Source organism: Microcaecilia unicolor, chromosome 2 (assembly GCF_901765095.1).
Source record: "Microcaecilia unicolor chromosome 2, aMicUni1.1, whole genome shotgun sequence".
Classification (NCBI taxonomy): Eukaryota; Metazoa; Chordata; class Amphibia; order Gymnophiona; family Siphonopidae; genus Microcaecilia; species Microcaecilia unicolor.
In genome coordinates, this window is record NC_044032.1 from 386,823,843 (window position 1) to 386,841,681 (window position 17,839).

A 17,839-nucleotide genomic window follows, 5' to 3' on the forward strand; every position below is an offset into this window, starting at 1 on the left:
AGGGATGCATGTCAATCACGCTTCGTGCAAACAGATGGACACGTGGGGTAGCTGTGAAGTAACTCTTGTTCTCCGAGGACAAGCAGGTCAGTTGATTCTTAACATGTGGGGTGAATCATCCACGGTGCCCGGTGCAGAACACTGGGAGACAGGCAAGAAGGCACTCACGCATCCTGTTTCCAACAGTGGCCAATCCAGGTCACAAATACCTGGCAAGATCCCAAAAGGTACAAAACATTTTATTCTTCTTATCCCAGAAATAAGCAATGGGGTTTCCCCTAGTCCATTTTAATAATGGTCTATGGACTTTTCCTTTAGGAAGCTGTCCAAACCTTTTTTAAACCCCGCTAAGCTAACCGCCTTTACCACTGAACCAGTCCTTACATAACAGAATCACACCGCCTCCTCGCTTATTACAATGTGAATTAATAAACTCTAAGCAACCAGATGGTTAGCACACGGCCATTAAAAATAATTACCCTGGGAAATTGTACTGATGTTTGTTGTAATCCTTCGCTAACCATTTAGCGCACAGGAATGTGGATGATCTGATTAGCGCAGGAATGCATACTCTGTCTTAAAACACGCCCCCTCCAACAAAAAATTTTAAATATGCTTTAGGGCGCGGGTAGCACACATAGATTTGGAACTTACTGCAGAATGCTTTAGCGCGATCTGTAGTAAGCCATTTTAAGGTTAAGCTGTGGTAAGCACATGCTAGCACTTACTGCAGCTTAGTAAAAGGACCCCTAAAATAAGTTTCACAATAAAATCAGTCAAAAAGCAAAATCTGCGCCAAAACCTGCTGGCCCTATCTCACTCCTAATCCTCTAAAGACAGTGATCACTGGCATCCATGACATGACAGAATAATTACATCCAGTCATTGACCATTTTTTTGAAATTTCATACACAAGTAATTAATTTCCAACAAATGTCCAGAAGTAAAACATTCCATAAATAAGATGTAAACATGCAAAAGCTTTTACACTATACACTGGAAGGATGGCCAGGAGAGATAACTGTGTGGAGTGCAACAGTCTTTATGGAAGATGGGGGACCAATGAATTCACCAAATATGTGGGCTGTTTTGTAGTGAACCACTTGGAAAACCATGCACAAGATTTTAATTTTAGTCTGCCTTTCAAGATATAACTAGGGGTTCACCGAAACCGAGTCAGCAGCCGAAATTTGCTGTTTAATTTTACCTGAACTGAAACTGGCTCCTCCCGGGTTCTCCCAGGCCAGCTGCTGCCACCAGCACAGCCCCTCCACCTTCCCACCACCTAAAGACCCTCCCTGGGCTTAATTTTAAATGCCCTGGTAGACTAATGGTGCCCTCCCCACTCCCTTATTGGCTGCCCGGGCCTATCTTTTAAATCTCTTGGAGGTCTAGTGGCCTCTTCTGGGCAACAGCAAACTGCATTCGCTCTTGCCCCCGCTGGTTTCTCAGCCAAAATGGCTGCCAGAACTTCCCGTAGCAGCCTCACGAGATTGCTGTGGGAGGTCCCGGCACCCATTTTGGTATTGGAAACAGCATATGCACAACATCTTTGAAAAATCACCACCCTGTAAATAGCAAACTGATATACTGAAGTTCTAGAGGACCATTGTATAAAAAGATTGCAGTTTGCTTGTAGTACATCCAGATAAATAAATCTGAATTTCCCACTCTCTGGAACAATTGGAGGTGCCCCTTCCGCATAGCTGTCAGTTTCGACATTTGATAGAGATGATGCATTTTACCCTCTATTACCTGCATAATGGGGACCTCCTTCTGCCTCCAGGCTCTTGCCAGTGCAAGTTTAGTTGGTCCAAAGAGTTGAACAACCAACTTATGGCTTTGCATCAGACTCTTCACGGGTCGCATATGAAGTATGCAGTATTCAGCCTAGCAGGGGTACTCTATCTTTACCATCTCCCGTACCATTCCCAGGATCCCTGCCCAGTATGCCTGGGCCTTTGGGCACTCCCACCAGATGTGCATAAATGTTCCCCGCCCTCCATATTCTCTCCAGCAATCTGCTGAGATCTGCGGATAGAACTTTTGTAATTTATCCGCTGTATAATACCACCAATATAGAATTTTGTATCCATTTTCAACCAGCGGTTGGGCGATGGAGGGCTTCAGCAGATGCCTGTAGCTGCCTGCCCACCATTCCATTGTGTATTTTTTCTTAAGCTCTTTCTCCCATCTCCCTGAGTAGTATTCTTGTGGTGATGAGAGAAGCAAGAGTGCCCTATACAGCCGGGTTATGCTGCCCCTACCCCCTCCTCCTCTCAGCTTTTTCCAACCCTGTTTCTGCCAGTTCCAGCTCATCCCTTGCATGCCTAAAGATGTAATTCCTAAAGTCTCTATCCTCTAGTCCATATTCTTCCTGCAGTTCCTCAAAGGCTCTTATTTTCCCATTAACCCAAATCTGCCCGTTTATACAACCCTTTCTGAGCCCAGTCCTGATATGTTTTCTCCTCCATCCCCAAGGGGAATCCCGGTGCTCCTCATATGGCCATCTGCAGAAAATATTTTCTTTCCGGGAAAACCTTTTTCCGTATTTGGAGCCATGAGTTTAGTAAGTGGCTTAACCCCACTGGGATCCTCCGTGCCACGACCAATATAGCCCTCTCCGATCTCCATAATATGTCTCCCAAGAAGTGGGAACCCATCCAAGCTCTCTCCCAATGCAGCCACTTCTTGGTGACCCTCGGATCCCATTCAGCCAAGATCCTAAGCTGTGCTGCCTGATAGTAAAGGTAAAAATTGGGGACTCCCATACCCCCCTTAGTTGGCATTTGAAACATCATGCTTCTGCGCACCCTAGGTGGCCTTTTCCTCCATATAAAGGCGAACATTTTTCGATTCAGATGTTGAAAGAAGGCCCAGGGCATTGGAATTGGGAGAGCCAGAAACAGGTACAGAAGCTTCGGCAATAGCATCATTTTTATAGCATGAATTCTGCCCAGCCACGATATTGTGAGACCCTCCCACCTATCTAACTCCTCAAAAAGCTCTTTTACCTTCTTAGGGAAATTCGCCTGAAACAGGCTCTCTTTCCGAGGGATGATCATTATTCCCAAATATCTAAGAGCTTTGGCTGCCCATTTAAATGGATATACCCCCTGCAGCACCTGAGCCTCTCACAGGGGCATTGTGAGATTAAGTATCTCTGATTTATTTGCATTCATTTTAAAGCCCGACAGCACCCCATATTGTGATATCAGCTCCATGACCTGCTGCAGTGATTGTTTTGGTTGAGCCAGAGTCAACAGAACATCATCAGCAAAAAGCATGATCTTATGCTCTCGTTGACGTCTGACCACTCCCCGTATATTCCCATGCTCCCTAATCTGCTTAGCTAGTGGCTCGATTGACAGTGTGAATAACAGGGGCGACACTGCACATCCCTGTCTCATTCCTCTGCAAAGTTCTATCGTTTTAGTGTGAGTATTATTTACTTTTAAGATTGTCAAGGGGTTAGTATAGAGCAGACGCAACCATGCCAGGAAGTTCCCTCCCAGTCCTATCTGTTTGAAGACCACGAATAGAAAGGGCCACTCAACCCGGTCAAATGCTTTCTCCACGTCAACCGAAAATAGGATGACTGGAGCTAGTTCATCTTTAGCTTGTTGAATCACATGTAGCAAACATCTGATATTATCAAACGTTTGCCTGCCTTCAATAAAGCCCGCCTGATCTTCATGTATTAAACTTGGTAGCACTCCCTGGAGCCTACTAGCCAATATTTTGGTAAATATTTTATAGTCTATGTTTAATAGTGATATTGGTCTATATGAACCACATTGTAAAGGATCCTTGCCCGACTTCTGGATCAGAACTACCTCAGCCACTCTCCAGGAGTATGGCAGTTCCTTTAATTTATCAAAGGTGGTGATCACTTTCAGCAGCAGAGGTGCTAACCATTTGGCAAATATTTTATAAAATCGCGTGGGGAACCCGTCCGGGCCTGGAGCTTTATTATTAGGTAAATTTGCTATCGCCCCCTCTATCTCCTCAAGCGTCACAGGACTAGACAGGGACTCTGACTCCACTTCCGATACTCTAGGAAGTTTCACCTCCTGCAAATATTGCTCAATGACACTCGGTGATGCCCTTTGCTCTGATTGATACAGTTGGGCGTAGTAATCCCAAAACGCTTCCTGTATCTCCTCTGTTTGGTTAACTTGCTTTCCAGAGCTGTCATAGACACTGGATATATAATTCCTCTGGGCTTGCTTTTTAAGTTTATGTGCCAGAAGCCTACTAGCTCTGTTTCCGAACTCAAAATGTTCTTGCTGCACTTGCTGCATCTGCTTTGCTATCTCTGACATCTGTATGTCATTAAGTTGTGCCCTGAGCTGATGTAGTTCTTGTAACTTTTTATTATCTGTTGGGTCTGCTTTATGTGCCTGTTCGCTATCCTCCATTGTCTTTCTAAGAGCGGCGGCCTTCCCTGTTCTCACTCTGTTGAGGTGGGCCTGCAGAGCAATTAGTTGTCCTCTCAGAACCACTTTCAGCCCCTCCCATAGGCTAGTCAGTTGTACCTCTTCCATGTCATTGAACTTAATATATTCTACTATATATTTTTCAATCTCAGTTACTTTCTGTGGGTCTAGTAACATCGCTTCATTTAGTCGCCAGTGTTTCCGCCCTTTATCCCCACCTCCCATTTTCAGGGTCAGGACCACTAAAGAGTGGTCTGACCAGCTACAGGGTTCGATTTTCACCTCACCCACTCTACCCCTAACCCCCCCCCCCCCCCCCCCCCCCATCGCCCAGCCAGTAATCAATTCTCGAATATGTTTTATATTTAGGGGCATAGTGTGTGTAGTCCTTTTCTAACCCGTGCCCTTTCCTCCAGAGATCCACCAAACCCCATCTTGCCATCCAGGCCTTAAAAGCAGCTCTCTCACCTTTAGCATATTCCACATTGCCACTGGAATTATCTATTCGAGGATCTACCGTAAGATTTAGATCTCCCCCCACCAACAATTGGCCCTTTGCACAGGTAACTTTTCTTGAATTAAAAAAAAAAGGGCAGCACATAGGTTGTTCTTTAGCTAGTCAACACTAATTGCTTGGGTAAGTCTGTTTGGACATGTAACTGCCCTAAAGTTATCCAGTTACACGCATATCTGGGTAAATTCCACTCATAGGCAGTGGAATTGGGTGGGTCACTGGGGCCATGGCCCAGTCAGTATTTTGCTCAACACAGCATTAGCAACTAGAGAGCTTGGAGGTAGGCCAGAGATTGGCTTGTTTGGCCCCTCCAACCAAAAAGTGTTTTGTTGCCTGGTTTCGCTCATTATATGTATGAAATTATCTGGATAACTTTTCCACTGAGTGACTTTGATGGGAACCTCAAGGATTGTAATCCTGGTAAATAAATTAAAATTGTTAATTTGAAAATTAATTTTGTACTTTAACATTTCGAACATCAGTTGAGTGTGATAATATATTTCTGACCAGTGTGGTGCTGTGTATCTTCTTTTCAGTTGAACATGCTGAGCCCAACAGAACAAAAACTAACAGCTACTGTAGGAGTTCCTGAAAGTTTAATTGCAAAGAAGGCATCTGGTCAGGCTGTAAAAAAGGTAAGAAGGAAGGTTAATTGGTTTTGTAGTTTTTCAGTTTGTGGGTTTTATTCTGATGTGGAATTAGAGAGGACATGGGGGGTGAAGGGGGGCATCTAGATGTGGGTACAGTGGGTTTCTTTTGGGTTTTGAAGGGCTCACATTTACCACCACAAGTGTAACAGGTTTGGGTGGGGGGGGGGATGGACCTGGGTCTGCCTGCCTGAAGTGCACTGCACTCATTAAATCTGCTCCAGGGACTTGCATACTGCTGTCAGGGAGCTGGGTATGACATTTGAGGCTGGCATACAGGCTGGTAAAAAAAGGTTTTTATTTTTAATTTTTTAGTGTGGGAGGGGGTTGGTCACCACTGGGGGACTATGGGTATTATGATTGTGGTCATAACCCCTCTCAAACTTACCTTTTTCCTGGTGGTCAGCTTAGCTGGCTTCTGTTTCTTTTGTCTGTCCTTTCTGAGCTGGCTCTCTCTCTGTGCTGGCAGCTTCCAGCAGCATGACTCTAATTGTTTCACTTTACTACAGCTGTGTGTGTGGACTGAGCTGCTCTACCTCTCTTTGGGTGTACTGGCTTCAAGTGCTTCACGGTGCTGCATTGGTGCGGGTTGGGCCTCTATGAGTTTCAGTGTGCTCTCTGTGTTTCAGTGTGCTGCCTGGGTCTAGGGAGTGTGACATCATCAGGGAGGGCCTTGATAAGGAAGTGGTGTTCTTTCCTTCAGAGCCTTTGCAACGGTTGTGTTTGCTTTAGGTAGGGTGGTGCAGTGTGCACTTCTGACTTTGTGTCTAGTTTCCCTGCTTGCTCTTGCTAAGGTCCAGGTTAGTGTTAGTGCAGTGTGCACTGGTGACTGTGTGTTTAGCTTTCCTCCCTTTCCCTTGTAGCTCCCCTGCTTTCCCTATTGGTTTTGGTGCTGTAGGAAACAGTTCAGTTTGCTGTTAGAAGTACTTCTGGTTTTGGTGCTGTTAGAAGTTCTTCTGGTTTTGGGTGCTGTAGGAAGCACTTCAGTTTGCTGTTAGAAGTACTTCTGGGTTTGGGTGCTGTTAGAAGCACTGCAGGTTTGCTGTTAGAAGTATTTCTGGTTTTGGTGCTGTCAGAGGCACTTCAGTTTGCTGTGAGAAGTACTTCTGTAGCTCGGTGCTTAGTGGCACCTGGGTTAGGTTAGTGCGGTGGTGCACTGCTGTAGCGTGGGGGCTTAGGAAGCTCCTTTGCTAGCTTGTGTATTTAGCTTTTCTGCTTTTCCCTTGTGGTTCCCCTGCTTTTCCCTCTTGGTTTTGGAAGCACCTTGATAGTTTGTGTCTAACTTGCTAGAGTAGGGCTTAGGAAGCACCTTGTTAGTTTTGTATCTAGCTTGCCAGAGTAGTGCTTAGGAAGCACCTTGTTAGTTTTGTGTCTAGCTTGCTAGGGTAGTGCTTAGGAAGCACCTTGTTAGTTTTGTATCTAGCTTGCTAGAGTAGTGCTTAGGAAGCTTGTTAGTTTTGTGTTTAGCTTGTTAGTATAGGGCTTAGGAAGACCTTTTGTTAGTGTAGGCCTAGGAGTGCCCTGGTTAGTCCAGTTCCTTGGAGCACTGCTGTCTCTTCTGTTTCCAGTCCTGGTCCCTGTGTCATCCGGTAAGTCTTGCCGGCCACTCAAACCCAAGGGCTGAACCCTTGGGGGGGGTAGTGGCCAAGCGCAGGTGAAGCTTAACGGACCAGTCCTGTGTGCTCCAGTCCAGTGTGTTCCGGTCCGGTGTGTGTTCCAGTCTGGTGCGCTCCAGGCCAGTGTGTGCCGGTCCGGTGTGTGTTCCAGTCCTGTGTCCTCCAGTCCGGGGGATGGCAGTCCAGTGTTCCAGTCCTGTGTCCTCCAGTCCGGGGAATTCCAGTCCGTGTGTTCCGGCTTGCTGGGCAGTGCCTGCAGTCCCTGCCGGTGCCGGTGTGTTTGCCCAGCGTTGGTTGGTGGGTTTTGCCTGCTTCTGTCGCTCCTCGTCAGCAGCCCAAGGGCTCACGTTTGCTCCAGAGCCCAGCCCCGCGGGCTCTGAACCTGAGAACCTGACAACGGGGAGGTCATCCCCCATTCCCTCTGGTGGTCATTTGGTCAGTTGGGGCACCTTTTTGAGGCTTGGTCGTGAAAATAAAAGGACCAAGTAAACCCGGCAAAATACTGAATAACGCCGCTTTTTTTTTTACATTATCCACGAAAGCCGACCATCTGGTAGCCACGTCCATGTCCCGCCTTCACTATGCCGCCGACACACCCCCTTGAACTTTCGCCGGCGTGGCGATGGTGTCCAAAAAGCCGCTTTCGATTATACCGATTTTGCCGCTTTTGAGAGATCGCCAGCCATCTCCCTATTTATGTTGGAAGATGGCCGGCGATCACTTTCGAAAATAAGCCTGATAGTAACCTATGGAAATTTGTAAGTCTAAGCGCTTTGAAAATGATCTCCAATGGCTTTCATCTCTTCCATGCAATGCATTAACTGCTGTAAATGTGTCCTGTCCATTTGGGGACTATTGTTTTAAATAAAGAAAACAGTTATAAAAGTTATTCTCTGAGGATAAGCAAGATACCTAGCCCTTACATATGAGGTTAAGCAATCTGATGGAGCCCAGGCCAGGGATGAGTATTCAAAACTCTTGGATATAAAAGAGCTTTCCCAAGTAGTGTACTGTGCATGTTTATGGGTTTCTTGCTGATAACATTGGATGGAGCCACCTCAGTTTCATTTTTTCTGCAGAGTCATGGAGCCCAGAGGATGTGTTTTCTTGTTGCCTCTCAGTAAGGTATTCCTTACTTTAAAAATTTTCATGCATTCAGGTCTACATGTTAGAGGACTATTCTGATAAGGATGAGAACAAGGGCCTTCTGTCTGACCCTTGTTCTTAACAGAAAAGGAGAAAGTCTCCTTAGGAAGACATCAAAGATTTTTTTTTTAATGGAATGGTGGAATAGAAATTAGAAATAGAACAATGTCATTGCAAACATATCTCAATCTACACCTCCCAAACTGCAAAGGTGTCAAGTACAAAACATACTATGCATCCAGTTTCTCCTTTCTGGGTAGTCAACTTTGGAATGCTCTCCCAAGACCCATCCAAGCTATTAATAACTATTTACCTTTCAGGAAAATGTTAAAGTCCCATTTTTTCAAGCAAGTTTACCCTAATGGACCAGCTTAATTCCACCAGATCACCTACGATACTCCTGCTAAGACATCGACGTTTACTCTGACCCCAATGTTATACTCAATCCCTCATCTTCTTCCCTCCATCCTTTACCATTTCCCTCCCATTCTCCTTCCCTTTCACCTATCATATCCTTGTCTACCTTCCCTATTCTAGTTCATTACGTTCTTTTCACATGTCCTTTGTAATGCCTTTCATAATGTAAGTAGTTATGATCATCACAATTTATAATACTGTTCCTACATTTCCTTGTTTTTACTGTATTCTTTACCATGTAAGATGCTTTCTTTTACTATGTAAGCCACACTGGACCTGCTGTATGTGGGAAAGAGCGGGGTACAAATGTAATAAATAAATAAAATAGAGGAGTAGCTTAGTGGCTAGAGAAGCAATTGCAAACCAGGAAAATTGGGGTTAAAATCCTGCTTCTCCCAGTGACACTCTTTGTGACCTTGGAGAAGTTACTTGCCTTCCATTGTCTCAGGTACATCTTAGTTTGTGATACTACTTGCACAGTGAAATACCTTGTATAAATGAATGTAGCTTGCCTTGAGCTCGGATTTGAAAAAGATAGTAAACATTTAAAATCTAAATCCATTCCCTTTCTGTTGAAGAAAAAGGAAGATCTCATGGCAGAATGTTGAACATTGTTTTCGTGTCCCAAAAGAAGGCATGACAGTTTATATTCACAAAATTCTGAAGGTTGTGCAGATGGAAATGTGGGAGACCCTCTGTCTGTGCACCATATTAATAAGAAGGTAGTGTGCAGATGGAAATGTGGGAGACCCTCTGTCTGTGCACCATATTAATAAGAAGGCAGATTTATGTCTGGAATTCACAGGGTGCCTAAATTTGACAAGCAACAGTGACCACACCAGTCAGTAGTAGTCAAATCCACTTCAAGAAGACCAAGAGGTTGAGACTGACTCCTTGGTGTGCCCCCTTGGAGGGACAGTCATACCCTGAACCTTCTTAGGAGGAAGGTTTTCTAGAATGCTATGGTTTGTAGGCATTGTTATATATCAGAAAATCACTCCGACAGCAATTACTCTGGACTCGTTTGGCTAAGGAGATGACCAGTACCTAAATTGACCCTTAGAGTTTTGTCAGGCTGTCTACCAATGAAAAGGATAATACCACAATGGAAATATATTATTTATTATGTATAAAAATAATGCAATATTCAAAGCAATATACAATATGTACTATGCACAATATATATTGAGGATTACCAATAGATATATGAATATATATGTAAATATGTAACTACACAACTATAATATATCCTGAGAAGAGATTATCAACTTAGCAGCAAAGTTAAACTGCTGACCACAGGCCCTGAGACAGCTAGTCCTTCACAGGCAAAAAAACAAAACTAACTAAACCTGAGCAATCTGTAGGTTCGGAATCCAGATGGGGTGATGAATTGGCTCCTCCAGGCTCTAGCAGAATCTACCTGAGAGCCCCTTTAGATAAGGATTTAGTCCAAGGTCCCAGCTCTGTGCAGCTGGCTACTCTGTATGTAGAAAGCCACAGCGCTGCTTCTGAACTTGACCTTGGCTGCTCTTAGCACAAGGAATCACAGTTGACAGGTGTTTGGCAAATCAGTCTCTAGCTCCTGAGATAGATGCATACACCACAAAATCTTCTTCTTTTCTCCCTCTCTCTCATGCCCAGCATTCATGCTTCTCTCTGGGTCCAGCTGACCAACATGGACCAATCACCAATCGTGTACCTCAGTCCAGCAGATTACCCATGATCATGACAATGAGGGACCTTGTGGGCTTCCAGCAAGATCATCTTATTAGTAGTAGGCTGGCAGTACCAAACCCCCCTCCATGGTTCACGGATGTACCGGAGACTGTCTCTATGAGGCACGCTCCTGCACACCTTCCCAAGATATAGCTGGAAGACTAGTATGAGATAACTGGAAGGGTAGTGTATGTAAACATGTCCTTGGATGAAGTCACTAGCACAGCTGTGCCAAGAAGTAGTTTTCCTTTATAAAAAAAAAGCTGGTTAATGTTGTATTGAGGCCTCAGGCTGTAGAATCCATCTTGGTTTAGCAAACATAGTTCAGGCCTAACCAGGCCTCCGACCAGCAAAGGTCAGACAGCAAGAAAAGATCCCCACAGTTTACCTCCCATATCTTCTTACTAGCACTTCATGGGCAAATACATGCAAAACATTCTGTGCGAGGCAGGAGATATGGTTTATGGTTTACTTGAGATTTAATATACCACCCTTAATACTAAGTACAACAGAATGGTGTACAATTAGAAAACAAAATTATAGGCAGAAAGGAACACTATAAGTATTCAGTAAATGATAGACCCACTGGAAAGTAAGATTTAACATATTAATTAAGCTGAAACAAAATAAGATAAAATAAAATACAATAACAACATAAAATAAATGAACAACATTATAGTCCATCGACTGCAGGTAGTTCCACAAGCCAATTTACAAATAGAGGCCATTATGTAGGAAAGGCTTGTGTAAACCAATGTGATTTAAGCATAAATTTCAACGTGGTGAATATGGGCTTGGCTCTGATTTCACAGGGGGAGAGAATTCCATTACTTTGGTCGTAAGAAATAAAAAATTGAACGAGCAGATGATAGATTGAGAGAGACAGGACTATTTCACTAGAGGATCGAAGATGTTGGGAAGACTTGTAAGGCATATTTGTGAAGAAAGGTAAAAGGGAATGCCTATATAAAGTATTTTGTGAATCATGGGGAGGATTTTAAACTGATAATGGAGGTAGTGAGGATCTTAACCTTTGCATGACAGAGAATCTTAATTGCAGTGTTCTGTACTGTTTGCAGCCATTTAATAGTAGCCTGTGGCTTCCCTGCTAATGTGGCATTACAATAATCAAGTCTTGAGAGAACCAAGAAAAGAAGCAGTTCCATACCGGATTTCTAAGACCAATGGATTGTAGTCTGGCTAACCATAAAAAGTGATCCACAAGATAAAGTGCTGCGGAAAAGTCTAATGATACTGCTAAAACAGTTTATCTGACTCAAACGTTTAATGTAAATCATTAAGCAAGGAGGTAACTATGTTGTAGTACTGTGGCCTGTGCGGAAACCAGGCTGCCTAGGGCGTAGAATGTTGGTCCATTTGCAATATTGAAAAAATCAATGGAAAAGTGCTGTGTGGGTCAGAACCGAACCGGGGCTCCCAGTTTGCCTTGCATACTCTGCCCCAACTGTACCTCTTGGGGTGATACCGACTTGGTAAATGGGTCAAAAAGAAAACTACAAATAAGAAAATCTACTCACGTTCAATTCTTTGAAGGAGTAAACAAACATGTGGACAAAGGGGAGCCGGTTGATATTGTGTATCTGGATTTTCAAAAGACGTTTGACAAGGTACCTCATGAAGGGCTACATGTCAAATAAGTAGCTCTCATGCACGGGAATCAGCTACCTAGTTGCCTTCAACAAAAGGAAAAACCGAAAAAATGCCAACAGACAAGACTAATTTCTCAATCCTCTCCCTCCATCCACACTTGTATGTTGGCATTTTTTTCGGTTTTTCCTTTTGTTGAAGGCAACTTGGTAGCTGATTCCCGTGCATGAGAGCTACTTATTTGACATGTAGCAGGTTTTCTCTAAGAATAGCATGATGCCTGCTCTCCTCCCCATGGAGTAGGCTTCTGATGAATTTTAGCTATGGACAAACTGAAGTGGCCCCACAGAATGGCACCAGCACTTAACTCATGTATGTTTATGGTACACTGCTCTGGAGACTCCTGAATATCTGTGAGTTTTGAAACACGCCTTTGCAACCTGTGCTCCGTCTGCTGTCTTCAGAGAACATCTACTGTAGTAATTAACTTTGCTATAATTTTACCTTCTTTGCAAGTGAATTTCCCAAACTGTAATGTGCATCTGTGTATGGTATAGGAGTGGTATAACTATATACTATATAAATGCAAAAGAAAACTGTCAAGCCAGAAAAAATGTAGCATAGCAACATAAAGATTTGCAGTAATGCAAGTCTGTCCTAGTAGCCACCAGTAAAAGAAGAGAAACGTGCAATAAACGTAGCTTTTCACAGTAAAATTAAATAGATTGTCATATAGTTCTCAGGTACTGTAGATAAACTGCTAAATTAACTGTGGTTATAATCATGTACAGTATTTGCAAAAATTAGTGATTGCAGCAAAGTTAAGTGTCGACCAACATACCAAGTTAGACTCATCCAAGTTTTGATAGTTACATTAATCTGTGTAAAGAGGAGTAATTCAAAGTGAAAAGATTGTACTTAATCGATTATGGGTAGGCTGTGTGGCGACGCTATTCACTACCATATATATGGACTTGATTGGGTTTGATACATGGTCAGCTCTTCCATTTTCCATGGATCAGCCAAGGCAGGAGATGCTGTGAAAGCAGTCTACACAGTTGCTATGGGGAAGGGAATCACATTCACTCTGCAGTGGCAGCATTCAGTGGTTGAACTTAGGGCCCGTGATTGCAGGGTTCTAAAAGAAGCAATAGTGCATGGCCCCGGTTGCAATGACTGCACTAAAATTGTGAGGACAAGAATCCCTGGGTAACTCCAAATGAAGGTCATACTGAACTGGAAGTCTAAAATAACAAGAGGAAAATTGTGGGGTCAAAACAAAACAGTCTTTATGCTGCGATCTACTATATAATTTGTACCTCAACGTTCTATGGCTGGCTGGGTTCGTAACATCCTGACGTCAGCAAGCCTCCAGCGTTCTGTCCCTCTCACTGTCCCGCCCTCGCGTAAAGACAAAATGACTTCAGAGGAGGGCAGAACAGTGAGAGGGAAGGGAACGCTGGAGGCGAGCTGACGTCAGGATGTTACGAACGGATGGGAAGGCAGGGCACAGGAGAATCGCTGGACATGGAGGGGAGGACAATCGCGGGACATCAAGGGGAGGACAGGGCAGAGGAGAATCGATGGACATGGATGGGATGGGAGGAGAGGAGAGAATCGCGGGACACGGATAGGAGGGCAGGGCAGAGGAGAATCGCTGGGGCGGGCAGAATCACGGGACACGGATGGGAGGGCAGGGCACAGGACAATCACTGGACATGGAGGGGAGGACAGAATCACGAGACATCGAAGTGAGGGCAGGGCAGAGGAGAATCGATGAACATAGATGGGATGGGAGGAGAGAATTGCGGGACACGGATGGGAGGGCAGAGCAGAGGAGAATCGCTGGGGAGGGCGGAATCGTGGGACACGGATGGGAGGGCAGGCACAGGACAATCGCTGGACATGGAGGGGAGGACAGAATCACGGGACATCGAGGGGAGGGGATGGCAGAGCCGAGGAGAATTAATGGACATGGATGGGATGGGAGAAGAGGAGAGAATCGCGGGACATGGATGGGAGAGCAGGGCAGAGGAGAATCGCTGGGGAGGGCAGAATTGCGGGACACGGATGGGAGGGCAGGGCACAGGACAATCACTGGACATGGAGGGGAGGACAGAATCGCGTAACATTGAGGGGAGGGCAGGGCACAGGAGAATCGATGGACATGGATGAGAGGAGAGAATCGCAGGACACGGATGGGAGGGCAGGGCACAGGAGAATCGTTTGACATGGAGGGGATGGGAGGCAAGGGGAGAATCACGGGACATGGAAGGGAGGACAGGGCAGAGGATAATCACTGGACATGGAGGGCAGGACAGAGGAGAATCACTGGATATGGAGGAGATGGAAGGGGAGGCGAGAATCGCGGGACACAGAGGGGATGGCAGGGCAGAGGAGAATCACACATGGAGGGAGGTCAGAATTGTGGTACACGGAGGGGATGGCAGGGCAGAGGAGAATCGCACATGGAGAGGAGGTCAGAATCATGGGACACGGAGGGGAGGGGAGGGGAGGAAAGAATCGCGGGACATGAAGGGGAGGATGAGAGGAGAGGGAGGAATTGCGGGACATGGAGGGGAGGGGCAGGGGAGAGAGGGGAAATCACTTAGATGAGAGCCTTCCTAGGGCCCATTTCATTTTTGATGAAACGGGCTTGGTTGCACTAATTTCTAAGATTCTTCTCTGCAGAGTTTCTCTTTAAAAATTACTTTTGTGGCAGGAGTCAGGACTCACAGGTATCTGCCAGGAAGTAATTATTTATTTTCGGTATTTATATACTGTCTAGACCTAAGCGGTTTACAATTTTCTTTTTCAGGTACTGGTACTGTCCCTAATGTGCTCATAATCTAGTATTATATTGTGCCTTACTAACTATGAAACAGAATAGTTTGTTTTTTTGTGTTTTTCAGAAGAAGAAATTAACTTTGTAGATTTTATGCATAGGACATTAAAAAATGAAGTCCCTTAATGTATTTTGAAGAACCGGCCTGGTTCCATCCCTACAACTACCCCTTTTCCTCACAAAGAGTAGTGCTAACATTGCTAACAGTTTGGGTGCTTTTCCATGCAAGAGGGAAAAGCAGTTTTTATAGGGTTCTGCTCAGTGGGTAAACATGTTTACTCACAGAAAATCTTTTTGAAAACTGCCCCATAGCAATTATTTTGCAGTAGGCCCTGCTATGTTCAGTGGATAAATGCATTTCCTTAGGAAAGTGGTAGAAAATATATACACACAAACAGCCCGACACAGGCCGTGTTTCGCCCAACAGGGCTGCTTCAGGGGCTATAAAACAATAATAATATAATGAATTAAAAAATAACATATATATTGTTTGTACTACATATATACAGCTGATTTCAAATGGTATTAAAACATATATAAATAGGTATGTAAACACATCATACAACTATCTGTATAAAATATATATATTATTATTTGATATACTTTTACTCCACAAAAAGTTTTTTTGGATATTCAATATAATTTTACAAAAAGTTAGTTTTTTTCAATGAGGCTTCTCTATTGATGTCACAGTTTGGCGTTGAGAATTATTTAATACTAGTAAAAAAGCCCCGTTTCTGATGCAAATGAAACGGGGGCTAGCAATGTTTTCTTCTGTGTGCATGTGGGAGTGTGTGTGTCCATGTCCTCTGGCCTCTCTCCCCTCCCCCCTCTGAGTCCTTCACTGTTACAAAGCCAGCGATTTGATTTCGTGCTCTGCTGTTTTCCTTCACTGACTGTGTTACAGAGAGGGCGGGGCAGACACTCATAGGGAAACCGGATATCTCGCCCCCTTCACACTTCCGGCTGGAGGCTTCATAGAACGTTGGTGTTGCCTTTTATATAGAGAGATAGTCTCTTAAGGGCTTATATTATAATTTTTACAGTAATTCATATTCCAATCATAGATGTCCTAGTAAGTCACTTTGGGCATTCTATATATCCTCTTTAAAAAAAAGCGATTTGTCTAATAGCGGTCTCTAAGTGCGTTAATTATTTAATTATTTTTGTCCAAACACAGTTCGCCCAGTTTTCTCCTTTTTATGAGATAACATTATTACATCTGTTGTTTTCTCCATTTTTTGTCATTTTTCGTCAATTTTATCCGTTTCCTGAACAGTGCCCAATTTGTTCTATGTCTATTGTCTGGTTACGATATGTGTGACGTCACATAATTTGTTCATTTGAGCGAATTTCATTAAATTGATATATATATATTTTTTTATTAGTATTTTTATCAGTATAGTAATTAAAATATGCCTGCAAGTTGAGATTTGGCCTCTTTACAATTTTTTATAAATTGATGCATTTTTAGGTTGATGCATTTCTGCGCAGATTTATCTTTGGCGTTTTTGACCTTTAACCTCCTTAGTTTTGCTTTTCGCTATATGACTGTTCTATTAAAATTGTGAAGGATTATTGTTATTTCCGTCCCTTTGGCCTTTTTATTCATACTATGGAGGGTAATTGCTCGTTTTTTCTCCTTTTTATTGAATTTGCTCGACTTCTATCGTATATTATATATCGTGACGTCATTTAATTATGCACGAATTTAACCCGTAATTAGTATGAACTATTCCATTTTTTTAAATGAACTATTCACTCTTTTGCTATATTTAAGTTTTTTGTTTTTCTGTTTTTTTGATGTATGAGCCGTTATGCACGATGCACTTCGATCTTTGACCTCTAGTTTCACTATTTAGCTTCCGCCTTTCGTCATTACTTTTTTTCAGCGCGATCAGAGATATGTGACTGTTGGATTGACTCGGAGTAAGTATTTGTTATCCTTTGGCTTATTTTTTGGCTTATATAACGCTTGATTTAACACTACAAGCAAACAGTTACTGTTCTTTTAGTTTTTTTAATTTTTAATTTTTAAGTCGTTATGGCATTTGTTTTAGGACTAATAGACTGTGGCTTCAACATAGCCAGTATTTAAAGATGCCACTAGTCATCGCAATATATCATGCTGTAATTTCCACATACACACGCATTCTTTATATAATTTTATGAGCAGGGCGTGCAATCTTTGATTTTAACCCTTATTTTATTAGGTCAGCATTCTGGTTTTCGGCATCCCTGATCCAGCTGTTTTTTTTCCAAATCAAAGTGAACTTCTTTATATGTGAGTCGTCTATTGATGTATCACATTTGTGTCACTCATATTGTTGATATATTTTTGCTCGTACATATGCTATTTATTTTTAACTACATTTTGTTCTTTTATTTGTTTAGCTAACACCAGCACATTCAATATATATTCATCACACTTTACAGCAAAAGTATGTTGTGTAGGTGGGTGTCTTTTGCCTACTTGGGCTATGTCTATGGAAGTTTTAATACAATCTATTTGTTATGGTTTTAATATTATTTTAACATCATTTTACACATAATATTATGTTAATATTCTATACATTGTACATGGTTTTAGTTTAAGACATAAACTATACACCACTAATTATATATGTTTGTCTAGTTATGTCACGTTAAATATAATTTATGCTGGGATATTGGTGTTATATAATCACATATATATTTTATACAGATAGTTGTGTATGATGTGTTTACATACCTATTTATATATGTTTTAATACCATTTGAAATCAGCTGTATATATGTAGTACAAACAATATATATGTTATTTTTTAATTCATTATATTATTGTTGTTTTATAGCCCCTGAAGCAGCCCTGTTAGGCGAAACACGGCCTGTGTCGGGCTGTTTGTGTGTAT

The 17,839-nt window shown here is 43.0% G+C and overlaps 1 protein-coding gene across 1 annotated transcript in view; it reads left to right on the forward strand.

Annotated features, from left to right (window-relative positions):
- The window catches only part of HELQ (helicase, POLQ like), a gene marked incomplete in the record, with an annotated part of 237,703 nt that overhangs the window by 139,986 nt on the left and 79,878 nt on the right, over window positions 1–17,839 (forward strand). Inside the window, 1 exon segment of the mRNA XM_030190564.1 lies at window positions 5,490–5,588. Within this exon segment, the coding sequence (XP_030046424.1) occupies window positions 5,490–5,588 (99 nt within the window).